Source organism: Cyprinus carpio, chromosome B23, assembly GCF_018340385.1.
Source record: "Cyprinus carpio isolate SPL01 chromosome B23, ASM1834038v1, whole genome shotgun sequence".
NCBI lineage: Eukaryota > Metazoa > Chordata > Actinopteri > Cypriniformes > Cyprinidae > Cyprinus > Cyprinus carpio.
In genome coordinates, this window is record NC_056619.1 from 9149387 (window position 1) to 9163941 (window position 14555).

The 14555-nt window shown below is 35.5% G+C and overlaps 2 protein-coding genes across 4 annotated transcripts in view; both read left to right on the forward strand.

Moving 5' to 3' along the window:
- Nucleotides 1–1129: 1129 nt before the first annotated feature.
- On the forward strand, nt 1130–7056 carry LOC109048890 (eukaryotic translation initiation factor 4E type 3). The gene is made up of 7 exons (XM_019066545.2): nt 1130–1496; nt 2721–2793; nt 3132–3226; nt 3787–3847; nt 3992–4058; nt 4146–4301; nt 5284–7056. The coding sequence occupies exons 1-7, from the start codon at nt 1321–1323 to the stop codon at nt 5328–5330; spliced, it is 675 nt and encodes a 224-aa protein (XP_018922090.2). The 5' UTR covers nt 1130–1320; the 3' UTR covers nt 5331–7056.
- A 522-nt stretch (nt 7057–7578) lies between these two features.
- Nucleotides 7579–14555, forward strand: part of foxp1a (forkhead box P1a) — a 49390-nt gene continuing 42413 nt past the window's right edge. For 2 of the 3 annotated variants that reach the window (XM_042751211.1, XM_042751214.1), the window contains exon 1: nt 7581–7735. The gene's annotated coding sequence lies outside the window, so the exon portion shown is untranslated. Of the gene's footprint in view, nt 7736–14555 lie in introns of all 3 variants that reach the window. The other variant, XM_042751212.1, reaches the window with a different exon arrangement.

Here is a 14555-nt window from a genome sequence, read left to right on the forward strand (position 1 = left end):
ACTGCAAGCTCATGCTCAACTCCATCCACATCTCAACATCCAGTCACCTGATGCTAATCCCCTCCCAAACATTTTTTTTTCTGTTTTGATAATCCGTTAAACTCATATACGCACATTACAATATAGAAGAAGAGGTCCGTCGCTACTTCTGCTTCATCTGGACTTTAAAATGGATGCGTATAATCACAAGCTCTTTAACACGTTCATTAATTGTTTATTAGATATCCACTGAATCTACTACAATCTTAGCAAACCTTCTCAGTGTGATTTAGATAAGACATATACTCTTTGATCAACAGGCTCTTGTTGTTCCATTAATTACTGGAATATCAATGAATTTTGTAGGTCTCAATCCCAACCTCTTAACCCTTAAATCAGAGGGCAAACAAAGGATGTTGATACAGTAACACGTCATATCCACCCCCTAGTTTTAGCTGTGTTTTGGAACATAATAGCTGGTTTCTAGCTGGTCTGAACTGGTCATTAGTTGTTACCATGCTCCAAATATCAACTTTATCACCGTAATCTAACCCTAATCATAATCTTATACTATAATATACCAAAATAAAATAATAATAATAAGCAAATTCAAAATATAACTATTATAATCAAAATAGTTATTAATATAAATTAGTTTTAGTAATTATGTGCATTTGTCTTTTTACATATTTCTATTTGGCTTTATTTTAATGGTAGTAAATGTATGTGCTTTTGCCATTTCTTACCTATCCATTTAGCTTTAATTTGATTTTAGTATTTTTGTGGGCTTTTGACATTTTAAGCTTTACTACATTCTATTTTTTTTTTTTTTTTTCAGTTTAACTTAAACTTCACTGCCAAGAAATGATTCACTGGTTTTAGTTAGTAATTTTTAATTGTCACTTTAAGTTTTTCATTTAATATTCATGTTTTGTTTTATTTTATTTTGGCTTTATTTCAAGTTTTTGTTAACAATATCAACACGGTTTGACGATGCAAAAATGGTCTACCAGCAAATGAACCAGCTAGAAAACCGCTGTTAGTTTAAAGATAGCTTGTTTGCCTGATTAAACTCTCAAACCTTTAAAATGAATACCACTTGTTTTGAAATGCGTCTGAATGCTTTTATTTTGAAGCGCGGTTGAGACGGGGCGCGCTGCGTCTGACGTCACCCTCCCCAGTGCGACTCTGTTGTTGTTGTTGTGTCGGTGACGCGGCAAGTCCCGCCGGCCGATCGGCAAATGAGTCAGCATCAATAATCTGCCTACCTGTGGATGTGGAGACTATTATAGATCTCCCAGCAAAACACTCACACATCGATTAGCGGTAATAAAAGCAAAAATGGCGGTTCCTGCAACCCCAAATCTGCAGCTGAACACGGCGAGACAAAGCAGCCCTGTGAACTCTGCAGAAAACGACATCCACATCGACGAGAGAGAGCTGGAAAACATCACCAACCACATCGAGGACGGCACCTCGCTGCCGCTGCACTCCCCCTGGACCTTCTGGCTGGATCGGTAGGTATATTACTGCTATTAAAGATTCGACTTTCTATAACTTATCCACAAGCCTGTCAACAAAGGCCTAAGATTGTGGGTTTTTTCTCTTTTTATGGCTAACCTTACTATTTTCAGTTTCTAAACGAGCACAGCTAACACTAGTAGATGGTTCAGGCGCCTGTATTAAGTGTTTGTAAGCTTTAAGAGTGTCATAAAGCAGAGCTGATATAATAACTTAAGTAAAGTAGGTCGAGGCACCTGTAGGTCATGGTTGTTATTTAATATCAGATTTCATATTCTTTCTGAAGCTCTGTAAATCAACAGAGTAATATGGGAAGGGTGTACCTCAAGGCTTTGTCAGGAGCCCGTTTCAGTTTTGTTTGCTTTTTCAAAACGTAGGACACTGTTAGTGCATGATAAGTTTTGAAATTGTGAAATGACCACTTCTAAGTTGATTGTTCATTTGCATGCGATTTTAATATAAATTTAATATAAATATAAATATTATTATGATATAAATAAAACAAGTGGTAGGCTGCTTTTTCCTTAAGCTTCTCTTTCGTAAAATTCACTTTTTTGGCAATGATTTTCAAAGCGTTGAAGTCCTGTTTACCATCAGACTGACATTTGGTTGCCATAACGATTGTGAAATGCTTGTGTTCTGTGTCTCATGGCACGATCACAAGCACTGAATTGCACTTGACATAAGACGGAGATAACACCCCTATGAATCTATGGTTTATGACACAGATATGGATGATGTGACAAGCTTAATGTAGTGGAAAAATGTCTTGTTTAAAGGTTTAGTTCACCCAAAAATCTGTTTTTATTTACTCACCCTCATGTTATTACAAAATTGTATGATATTCCTTTGGCCATGGAAAAGGGGAATATCTGTAATACAAAAGGGGAATTTCTGAAGAATGTGCTTTTTTATCACATAATATGAAGCTGTCAAGCTTCAAAATGACAAAAAGCACAGCACCTCAAGCAACCTTTTGTCATTTTGAAGCTTGACAGCAACAGTTCACATTCACTTTCATTATCTTGGCCACTCTTTTGATTTATATAACTAAGAAATTCACCTTTGTTCCGCAGAAGACGGAGAGTCATACAGGTTTGAAATGACATGAGTGCCCGTAAATGATGACAACTTTTTTTTTATTTTTAAGTGAATTATTCTTTTAAATCTATTTACAAGTGTGCATTTTGTGATTCTTTTTCATTCTTTATATCTTCAAGGTCATTACCAGGTACAACGGCAGCAGAGTGTGAATCAAATCTCAAAAAGATATACACTGTCCACACTGTACAGGTAGGTGTTGCACTTTTATTACAAGTAATTTTGTAATTGTAATTTTATATTTTGCTTGATCAACCTGAAAAAACTAGTCCTCTGATATATTAATCAAGATGTGGGGAAATTTCAGTTTTTGTTGAATGTTAATTGAGTCATATGAGTCGATGCTAATAACTGATAATTATCATGTTCAGTATTTCCATTTAGATTTGTATATGACTTGAATGAAATTAGGCACCAAAATATTATATTTAATAGTTTTGTAAAGCAGCAGGAAAAAAAGTTTACTGTTGCAGTTGGGAAAAATATTGTTGCTCATATATTATGCATCACCTGTTTTTCATAACATAAAGAGTTTCTGGAGTGTGTACAACAACATCCCTGCTGTGTCCTGCCTCCCTCTGAGGTGTAGCTACCACTTAATGCGAGGAGAAAGAAGACCGCTATGGTAAGTCTTCAGCCAATTAATGATAAAAGTTCTTTTTTTAGTGCTTTTTATTAAAAGAAATTAATACTTGTTATTATCGGCAACGATGCATTGAATTGATATTAAGTGACCGTAAAGACATTTATAAAGTTACAAAACTTCTATTTCAAATAAATGCTGCTCTTTCAGACTCTTTCATTTAAACTGTTAATAAAAATGTTTCTTGAACAGCAAATCGTCATATTAGAATGATTTCTGAAGGATCATGTGACACTGATGACTGGAGTAATAATGCTGAATATTCAGCTTTGCATCACAGAAATAAATTACATTTTAAAATATATTAAAATGGAAAACAGTTATTTTAAATTGTAATAATATTTCACAATATTACGGATTTTACTGTGTTTCTGATCAAATATATGCAGCCTTTGTGAGCACAAGACACTTCCTTTAAAAGCTTAATCTTATGACCACAAACTTTTTAACTGGAATGTATATCTGTCCTTGGCTTGGGAAATGCATTTGGGACCATTTATATAAACCGTTTTGTTTAAAAATATTTTTTTCTGTCTACACAGGGAAGAGGAAAGCAATGCCAAGGGAGGTGTTTGGAAAATGAAAGTGCCAAAGGAGAGCACAGTAAGTCTGCTACACTTTGACTTGTAGACTGACTGCATAATGTGAATATGTTAAATACAAACACAAATTCAGTATTTTCCCATACATTCTGGTGTGTGCTTTCACTGCCAAAACATAATTTGTCCATATCCTTTTTTCTACCAGTCAGCTGTGTGGAAGGAGCTGCTATTGGCTACAATTGGTGAACAGTTCACAGATTACTGTGCATCAGGTGAGTACAGAAATATGTTTTTGTTAAATTCTGTTTATTTCATTGATAACATTTAAATAAATTATTCAATATTTGTTTGTCTTTTAGAGGATGAGGTGGTAGGAGTAAGTGTCAGTGTGAGAGAACGAGAAGATGTGGTTCAGGTCTGGAATGGAAACGCCTCTTTTGCCAACGAGGCAAACGTTTTAGGAAGAATCTACGAACTTCTTCCACAGATATCTTTTAAAGCAGTATTTTATAAACGTAAGTGCCAGCGGTTTACATTCTTCTCACTGCAAACCCTAATGGCTTGATACAGTGTTATACATTAAATTAATTGTATTTATAGATTTGGTTCAGTTAAAGGGATACTCCTCCCCAAATGAAAATTTTGTCATTAATCACTTACCCCCATGTCGTTCCAAACCCGTAAAAGCTTTGTTCGTCTTCGGAACACAATTTAAGATATTTTGGATGAAAACCGGGAGACCTGTGACTCTCCCATAGACTGCCAAATAAATAACAGTGTCAAGGTCCAGAAAAGGTATGAAAGTCGTCGTCAGAATACTCCATCTGCAATCAGACGTGCAATCTGGGTTATATGAAGCGACGGGAACACTTTTTGTAAGCGAAGAAAACAAAAATAACGACTTTATTCACTAATTCCTTTGTCAACAGTCTCCTCTGTGTCTCTCCATATCACCGTATGTTCTTCTGTGTCATCCGCGCCACAAGGATGCGCTGTTTCTTTGTGTATTTAGCTCTGATTTGAAATAAAACTGCGCCTCCTTGTGGTGCGGATGACACAGAAGAGCATACACAGCATACGGTGATATGAAGAGACACAGAGGAGACTGCTGACAAAGGATTTATTGAATAAAGTCATTATTTTTGTTTTCTTTGCTTACAAAAAGTTTTCCCGTCGCTTCATATAACCCAGATTGCACGTCTGATGCCAGATGGAGTATTTTGACGATGTCTTTCATACCTTTTGTGGACCTTGACACTGTTATTTATTTGGCAGTCTATGGGACAGTCACAGGCCTCCCGGTTTTCATCCCAAAATATCTTAAATTGTGTTCTGAAGATGAACAAAGCTTTTACAGGTTTGGAACGACATGGTGGTATGTGATTAAGGACAAAATTTTCATTTTGGGGTGGAGTATCCCTTTAATTAACACATTTTAAGTGCAAAAACATCATAAAATTGTTATTGACTGATTTAATTTTTTTTTTTTTTTTTCAGCACACGAGGAGCACCATGCATTTGAAGGTGGTCGCTCAAGACATTAGCAAGCTTTGTACATTCACCACAGTTTTCCCTGTTTTTGGACTGATCTTAGAAAATGGACTGAAAACAGAAAAAGAATCCCTCCTGGGCGAACAGAACACTTGGGTTTTGCGGTTGTTTCATATCACATAGGGAATGTTACAGCCCTGTTTTTAAGCTGTAAGCATTGCCGATGATCCCTCCATGCTTTTCGTAAGGAGTTTTCTCATAACAGATATTTAGGCAATATCAATAAAGCTCACATAGCTAGTAGCATATGTAATATAAATCATCACGATTAAGCAAGGCCCCCCATTTCTAGGTTCAAATGTGCAGGACAGTGACAGTTGCTGCTTGTCAAAGTATATACTCGTTGCGTTAGAAATCCATTTGGTTCAAACTCTTTAGGGCTGTTTTTCCTTAGACACACATTAGGCATAACCTAAGACTAAAAAAAGGTCTAAGGCTAAGCTTAATCTGCTTCTGGGAACTGTTTTATGCAAAAGTATTGCACATTTCTCTTTGGAAAAAAACTCTTTGTCTCGAAGGTTATTAATGATTTCAGAGCAAATGTAAGTGGGTGTAACAGCCTTGGTTATATAATGCATATGCAATTCCACATTTTCACTCTAAATTTGACATTTAAGTAAATTGAAATAATCCTGTATTAATCACATGAGGGTAAATTCTTGCATCTTGCGAACGGCTTTGCTTTTATGATTTAGAAAACTGTATCCAGACCTCCTCCTGTAGTATTTTATGTAAATGAAAGCTGTTTTAGAATGGCGCCAAAGCACTGTTGAACTTCTCTTTTCTTTTTCGGTTACTGCCTCGTGGTTGATATCCTGCGTTTTGTTCTATGTGTTGCTGTAGGCGCTTAGTGTCTCGTCTTTGTCCAAATAGTCCAAATGCTTCGTATTTTCATTGTCTGAAATCATCAAGTCTATTTTTCTTAACTTATGCATTTGCTTCTAACTGCCTTTTTTATTCACTATAATCACACTGTGTCTTGTTATTGTTGTAGTTTGTTTTATTGTGTTTGGATGGATGCTTATGTTGGAAAACTTGTGAGTCGAGGGGAGCTAGTGTAGATATTGTCAAACTATGAAACTGAAAACGTCCTGTGTAATCATCAGAGCATATATTTTTTAGTTTTTCAGTACCAAAGAGATTTCCTTTCTGTTTTCCGGTGTTATAATTCACCGCCTGTGATCTGCACGTGTCTATGTCCTTCTGAACTCGCATAGAGAGAGTTAAACCGTGTTTCTCACGTTCGTCTTTACTGATGTCTTTTTCATTAGCTCACTTTCTGCTGTGTGGCGGTTTTATTTAGGTTTGCCAAGTCGGAAACTTCAAGCCCAAAAAGACCTGCATCATGAACCAGGTTCCTTAATGCACTAAAAAGCACAATTATGAGTTTGTCCTTCAAATAACCTGTACATGCAGCTGACCTTTCATATTTCAGCCTTTTCCTACCCATCCCCGATCTCTCAATGAGATGCGAATACTGACGTGGATTTTTGGGTTTATTTTTTAGGAGCTTTTGTGCAGGTTTTCCAGGCTCCCAATCAGGATCTGAAACCTCAAACTGATTGTCAATCTTCTGGAATGGTGCCTTGTGTTCTCCCAGGGTTTCACTCACAGAATGTTTTGTTTATCTCTATGTATTTAATCAGTTATATTATTGTTTTCCTTTTCTTTTGCTTATAGGTTTTGAAATATTGAATAAATACAAATCAGAATTCGAAATATGACTATTGCAGTTAATTTCTTTAATTTCAAATGCATGCATTTATATGTTTAAAATACTTATGTAGTAACCACTAGGTGGCGCTGCACACCCTTTAAACGCAATTTTTAATGTCTAAACTTGTCTGCATCTCCAATACCTTTTATTTAATTCACATTTAACCAGTTTAGCGCCACATATCTTTCCCGCTAGTTCGTGTTTAATGTGTTATTGATTAATGCCTCATTGAATAAATAATATCCAGTCTAGTGCGCAATGTTATTTATTTCTCGCTTCTTGAGCGACGACGCAGTACAGCCCTCAGCAGGTGGACGTGACGTCACGCCCCAACAGCTACTCTGCTCTCAAACTCATCTCAAAAACTCGTTTTTGACACGACTCACACACTAAATTTATCCAGTTAATCTTGTTTATCGTTTATAATTCAACTCTTGCTATAAACGGTGCCGTATACTTGCAAAATCCAGTCGCGTGGTCCGTAAAGTAGTCCCTGGGACGCGCACTGCGGAAGAATACACTTGTTTACGTTGTGCAGCACGCGGCAGTCTGGCGTCCAGCGCGCGTCTGCGCGAGCTTCATGGGAGACCGACGTACCGCACTTTCCAGCTCGCAAAAGTTCGTTCCAGGGTCGCTGTTAAAGTTTTAATTTCTGTCCGTTGAGAAACCACTTCATCCCCGGTAAGTTTATTCTTTTTATCAAGTTTCCTTCACTGTGTTTATTCGTAATTTACATTGCGAGGTTGATTTGCTAGTTATTAGCTTTATCAGAACTAACGGCAGCGCTGGGGAGTAGACAGGAGGAGCAGCTAATTCAAAGCTCTACACACTTTAATCGCCATTTATCTAGTGTTTTATAACAGGTAATTTACCTTGAACATAGTCGGTGTCCTTCGTTACACTTCGTAATTGTGGCAGCATCCCATTTAAACCCCCTATGGGAGTGTTAGCTGGCTAACATGTGCCTTTGGTTCAGTTCATGTGGATAACAAAAACAGCCCGAGTAACTTCAGTTCAAGACACTGCACGCACTCTCTCGTAAATCACATCTAACCTCCAAATCCCCACAGTTTTTAATTTTTATTTTTATTTTTGTTATTAAACTGTTACGATTACAAAACAAATATTAACAACACAGCATGTACTAAAGTTACATGCATACTGTACATAAATACATACAGTCTACAAATACATACATTATAGGACTGTTGTTCATGCAAAATATACATGGCTTATATATATATTGGATTATATATATATGTTATATATGTATATATATATCACACACACACACATATTATATATATATATATATATATATATATATATTATCTTTGTAAGTTAATCAAGTAACTTAAATGCACATCTTCAGTTACCCAATCATACATTTAGGCTTTAAATAAAAATGTAGTAATGTTGTTTAAATCAGTTATTTTCTTTTTGGACATGTAATCTTTACCCATTCAATTTATTTTTTATTTTTTTGCTCCACACTACAATTAAGCAGCCTGTATTACAATGTTTGTCAGTGGGCATTAGTCAAATCTCATTCAGTTGAGTGTTAATCCTAACTGGGTGGTTTGATTTTGGTCAGCAGGTTTAAACAGGGACTCACATGCATCCTCTCATAGAGGCGTGTCACTTTGGCTGTGTCTCATAGTTGAGTGAAGTATCTACCTAGACTTATTTTAGGGCACTTTTAGAAGTGCTACCTAGGTAGGTTGGTAGATCACAGCCAGCGTTTTTAGTCTACTTGGTTTACAGAGTTTCATAATTCTTCATGAGTGTACTAAAGAGTTAAAAAAAAAATTCTCCTTTAGTTTCATTGTTTGATTTTGAAGTTGTTGAAACTACAACAAACACAAAAAAGCTACGCCCCTTGACAGGTTTCATTCCTCCTTTTCACCTCTGAGCATTTACAATTCAGTTAATCATTTGTTGCAGCTCTTTACAGGCATCCCATTCCATCTTTTTTTTTTTTTTTTACTTTAGTTTTCTAACCAGGTGTTACCTACCTGCCTTTAGGATCTGGTTCCCTCACTTTACTTGTGAAGATCTGTTCATTCAGCACAACTGGAAAACAATTTCAGTAGAGCGTTAAAGAGCATTTCATTTGTTAGTACAGAGGGTTCCCAAATTATCATTTTTTTTTAATGCCGAATTCTTTTCACCTAAAATATTTACCTGAAGTACCTGTTTGAGATTTTTAATTTAATATTTCAATAATTTAATGACACATTTGCATGTCCACACTTTTCTGATGTCAGTTAATAGTCGCATGATATGCAAGCAGATAAACTTGTGATCTATAGTTGATTTTGATTAATAAGCAGATACATGAACTATTTGTATGTTTAATAATGCTACACTGCTAATATTTGTCATAACATCCTTTATTGCTATAAAATATACAATGAGCTGCATACAAAACACCTACAGAAAATATATCGTCATAATCTTATGTCTATTTGCTTCCATATTTCATGTGTTTGCTTTGCGAAACTGAATAGATTCATCAGACTGGTTCGAAAAAAAAAAAAACATTTGCATTTTCGGTGCATGAATGTTTGCGGTCTGTGTGGAAGCATCCATAGAAAACTATTGTTTTATTCCAGTGTGTCATCACGACCGATATTTGTTTTGCTTTTTCAAGCTCAGTGTGGAAAGGCCTTTATATGTATATATCTGAAAGAAAATTATTAAAATTAATAGTTATTAAATGTATAATACAACCATGTATGAATGAAATATAAACAGATTTGGTAAACAGCTACAAAAATTGTCAAGATTTTTGTTCACAATCTCTACAGTTCGTTTGAGAAGTAGATTGTGGATGTCTTCAAGATTGATCATGATACAAATTTGTCAGATCGCCCACACTTACTTGGGTTCAGTCTTTACAAGAAAAAAGCTAACACTATAAGTTACTACAAATATTTGTCTTATTCATTTTAAGATGTTCAACCTCTCATGCTTTTAACATGTCAAATCTTCAAGCTTTAATTGTGGTTTATTTTTTGGCATGCTGTAAACGTCTGTCCACAAAAATGTTGGCAGTTCTGCTTACGTGAATTTATAAAAAGTCAAGTGAACCTAATGCACATTGATTTCCTAAATGCATTCCCCTTTCCAGTTTTGAAAATTTTGTATTATGAGCTGCACACGTATAAATAAACACAGTGCCACTCTTCACTCTGAAACTTCTACTTCAATTAAATAGCAGTCTTTGATTGGAACATTGCAATTTGATAAGATCGATTGTTCATCTTTATAAATTGTGCAACCCCACTTGTTTATTTTAATGTTATATTTGATTGAATTAGGGCTGCACGTTTAATCAAATGCGATAGTCATGTGCATCTTGTTAGTAACGCTGGTTCTGTGATTAGTAGTAAATCTCCATCATACGCTTTCAGATGGAGCAGCATTTACTATACAGAGCCGTAGTTCACTGACCAGCTACGCAATATTGCATTCATTAACACAGACAATTTAATCGCAATTATAATGAAATCGAAGATATCATTCTTTGATAATGACAGATGTTTGTGTAGTTTTTCAGTGAACAACGGCTCTGTGTAGTAAATGCTGCTCCATCTGAAAGCCCGTGAAAATACCACATTCAATAGCATGATTTTACTCCAAACTCTCTTCATAACGTCAGTCAAGTGTTTGCAATAAATCCTTCTGTGAGATGTGGCATTTAAAACCAAAGGATTTATGAATTAAATGGATAGTTTACCCAAAAATAAAAATTCTGTCATCGTTTACTCTCCCTCATGTCATTCCAAACCTGTATGAGTTGCTTTCATATGTTGAACATAGAAGATATTTTGAAGATTGCTGGCGAACATAGAAGATATTTTGAAGATTGCTGGCAATCAAACAGTTGATGGTTGCCATGACTTCCATAGTATTTTTTCCTACTATGAAAGTCAATGGCAACCACCAACTGTTTGATTACCAGCAATCTTCAAAATATCTTTTATGTTCAACAAGAAAGCAACTCATACAGGTTTGGAATGACATGAGGGTGAGTAAATGATGACAGAATTTTCATTTTTGGGTGAACTATCCCTTTAACGCTCTGGGGTCTAAGGGGGTTTTGGGGGCCTGGAGAAGTTTTGACATGCCCTGATTTTGTGCTTTTTTTCAGTTGCTTATAAACATATACATGGCTAAAGTCTGAAAACACTGTAATCAGTACAAACTAGGCTACAATAATATGTAAATACCATGTATGTACATGATTGTGTTTTTGAGAAAACAACGTTTATGTGTGGTTAGTGAAAAACTAAAATTTTGAAGTCACTGAAATAAAGTAATAAAACACATACAGAACATTTGTTCACAAGACTGTCAAACCTTGTGATCTTGTAGCCTAGAATTTTTGCTTCAAAATGATGTGAAAAAAACTTGTTTACTTGCTCACAGAAAACAGTAGATTGATTAAAAAATTCTAAGACACTTTTTGTTTTGAAAGGACATATGCGAGTAGGCGTGAATGATCATGGATTTTAGTGTGATTTACACCTGAGAAGACAAAGGTCTGCATAATGACCTGCATAATGAGCCTTTCAGTCAGGTGTGTGACCAAGAAGAAAGAGTTACAAGACAGAATGTGAGGACAGTATATTTTTATGTTTGTAGTTTATTTAGAATATATTTAATTATCCCACAAAATTACTTGAGATTCACTTGCGAGTGCAGCTAAACAGTTTATTAGGAACAATCAAAACTGACTTTCAAAGCTGAATTTTTACCATCATTACTCCAGTAAAACGATCCTTCAGAAATCATTCTAATATTCTGATTTGCTACTCAAAAAAACAAAAAAAACATTTATTATTATTATTAATGTTGAAAAGAGCTGAGTATAATTTTTTCAGTTTTTTTTTTTTTGATAAATTGAAAGAACAGCATCGTTTGTAACATGATTTTTGTGTTTATCATCACGTGTGCTAAATAAAAGTTTTAATTTCTATATATACTGACTGCAAGCTTTTGAATGGTATAGTGTATATTGTTACACTTGGAGTAAGACTGGAGTAATGATGCTGAAAATTTAGCTTTGATCACAGGAATAAATTACATTTTAAAATGTATTCAAATAGAAAGCAGTTATTTTAAATAGTAAAAATATTTCACAATATTACTGCTTTAGCAAATGCAACTATGTATTTCGGATCAAATAAATGCGGGCTTGATGAGCAGAAGAGAATTCTATACAAAAACATGAAAAATTTTACTGTTCAAAAGCTTTTGACTGGTATTGTCATGTTGAAATATATAAATGAACATCACATACCTCGCTTTGCAACAGGTTCTTTTGCAATGTTATCCTCACATCTGAAATAAAAAAGTAAGCATGCTGTTTACACAAATAAACTGCATTATTAACATTATTGTGATACTATTAGTAATTTATAGGGAAAAAAGAACACAATTTCCACATAGCACATTTATTATCAGTGATATTTACAGCTTACTTGATACATTTATACCTCAAACGTTCGCAAAACACCAATGTTGGGGTGTAACACATTCAAAATATTTACACCAGAGCAGATATTCATGAACAGAAGCTTAGTTACATACAAGCATGCTTTGTATGTAGGCCTATACAATATATATAGTTATAAACATATATGGCTATATTCATGAACAGAGAATAGTCAAGTTTTTCTAATCATTCTTACTGACATTAAGCTAGCAACATTATAGCTCATATTACTTTTATATCGTATTGCTGTCTGTTATAGAACATTAAAAAAAAAAAAAAAAAAAAAAAAAAAAACCTTCCTGGCATTGTGAAAAATTTTTATTATGTGAATGAAACTTCATAATGTTTCACATGATTATACATTTAGTCAGGAATTATAGTTTGGAAAAAGTCTAACTAGTAAAATGTGTACAAGTTGTGTGAAAACTAATACAAGTCGATTAATAAAAAAAAAAAAAAAAAAAAAGACTTACTCATGTTTATTAACAGAGGGTTAATATTAGCTTCCAACACATGAACCCCTGTTTGGGAAACCTGCATTAGTACATTCTTCTTTTAGATCTTACTCCTTCAGGCGTTTTTCTGTATCCTGGAGCTTTGACATATTGTTAACAAACCTGTGATGGCCTGTCTTGTTTCACAACTGTGTTATTGATAAAGAGTTATTGTCCTTTAAATAGTGTTTATAAACTGCCTGTTTCTCTCTGTCACTTTTATATCTGCCTGCATAATGCAACGATTGACAGATTTTGCCCTGCTTGCGTAATAACAGCTTTAATGACTTTCACAAAAGTGATGCCTTATTTCTTAATGACATAACTTCCCTCATCTCCTGCTACACAGTGAATCAGATAGTGTATAAGTCAGGAACCGGTAATGTCACTGTCATAATCCGATTAATGATTAGCAGTTTTCTTGACATGTCTAGATAAACACCTTTATGGCATATCATACTCAGACGTCCTGCTGTGATGGCCGACTGCCTAATAAACAACAGTCTAGTACATAAATTGCTATATTGCACTCTTGAGACAAATGATGTGATAGTTGAAGGGAGTGCCTCAAGCATGAGAGAATGTGGGAGTAAGTGTAAGTGTAATGCTGTTTGTTCTTTCCGAGGAAGCAGCACGTGTGGCGCTCCTAGGCGTGGATGTGTAGATGAATGTGACAGATATTTCCTTTTTAGGGTTGCTTTGAACCAAGCCCGAGCGTGATTGTTCCTTTTCCCCACTCCCCCACTGGCCTGCACTTACATTGCATTTTAATGTTCCGGGCTAGAGCTTACTTACGCTTACTTCATTCACGATGCAACTTTTTGTTTTGAAAAGAAAAATGGGTAGAAAATCACTTTCGCTAATAGACTGCCTAATAGATTTATCATTTATGCCGTGCAGCGATTTTCACTTGATTGTGCTGCACATATCAGATGATTATTACGGACGCAGCTGACGTTGACGGAGGAATTTGCAGTTGTTCATCAATAAGATGAGAAACAGACCCATTATAATCCTAAATATACTTGATTTTTTTCAATTAATTGATAAGTGTACTGTAGTAATAGAAGATGTGTGGTCGTAATGATGACATAGCGCACACAAAATAGTAGCTGTTCTGTGCTCCGGCGCGGTTAGCGATCAGACTACATGTGTACCGTGCCTGAGCCCAACTGAACCGTGCTCTGGCCCACCTCTTCCAAGCGAGCCAGGGACGGCCAAACCAACCGCGCCCGGGCATAGTAAGGCGCGATCACACTAGTCAAACAAACTGGGTTTGGGGGTCAAAGGCACTCGGGCACGGTTCAAATCGCTGAGTGTGAATACTCCCTTAGATTCTGTTTCCCCTTTCTTATGTTCTGGCTTCACCAAGGGTTTCCCCTTAGTTAAGGGGTTCCAGATGAGTGCATTAACATTGTCGTGGTGAGGAGTTGACAGGTTTGTTCTTGATAAGCGTTATTCAGTCACTATCATTTCCTTTGGCAGAGTCAATAAGCCTAGACCA

Coding starts and splice junctions, on each gene's coding strand:
- LOC109048890 (XM_019066545.2), top strand. CDS start 1,321: ATGGCGGTTCCTGCAACCCCAAATCTGCAGCTGAACACGGCGAGACAA. Junction 3,227..3,786: donor GGAGAAAGAAGACCGCTATG/GTAAGTCTTCAG, acceptor CTGTCTACACAG/GGAAGAGGAAAGCAATGCCA. Junction 3,848..3,991: donor AAGTGCCAAAGGAGAGCACA/GTAAGTCTGCTA, acceptor TTTTTCTACCAG/TCAGCTGTGTGGAAGGAGCT.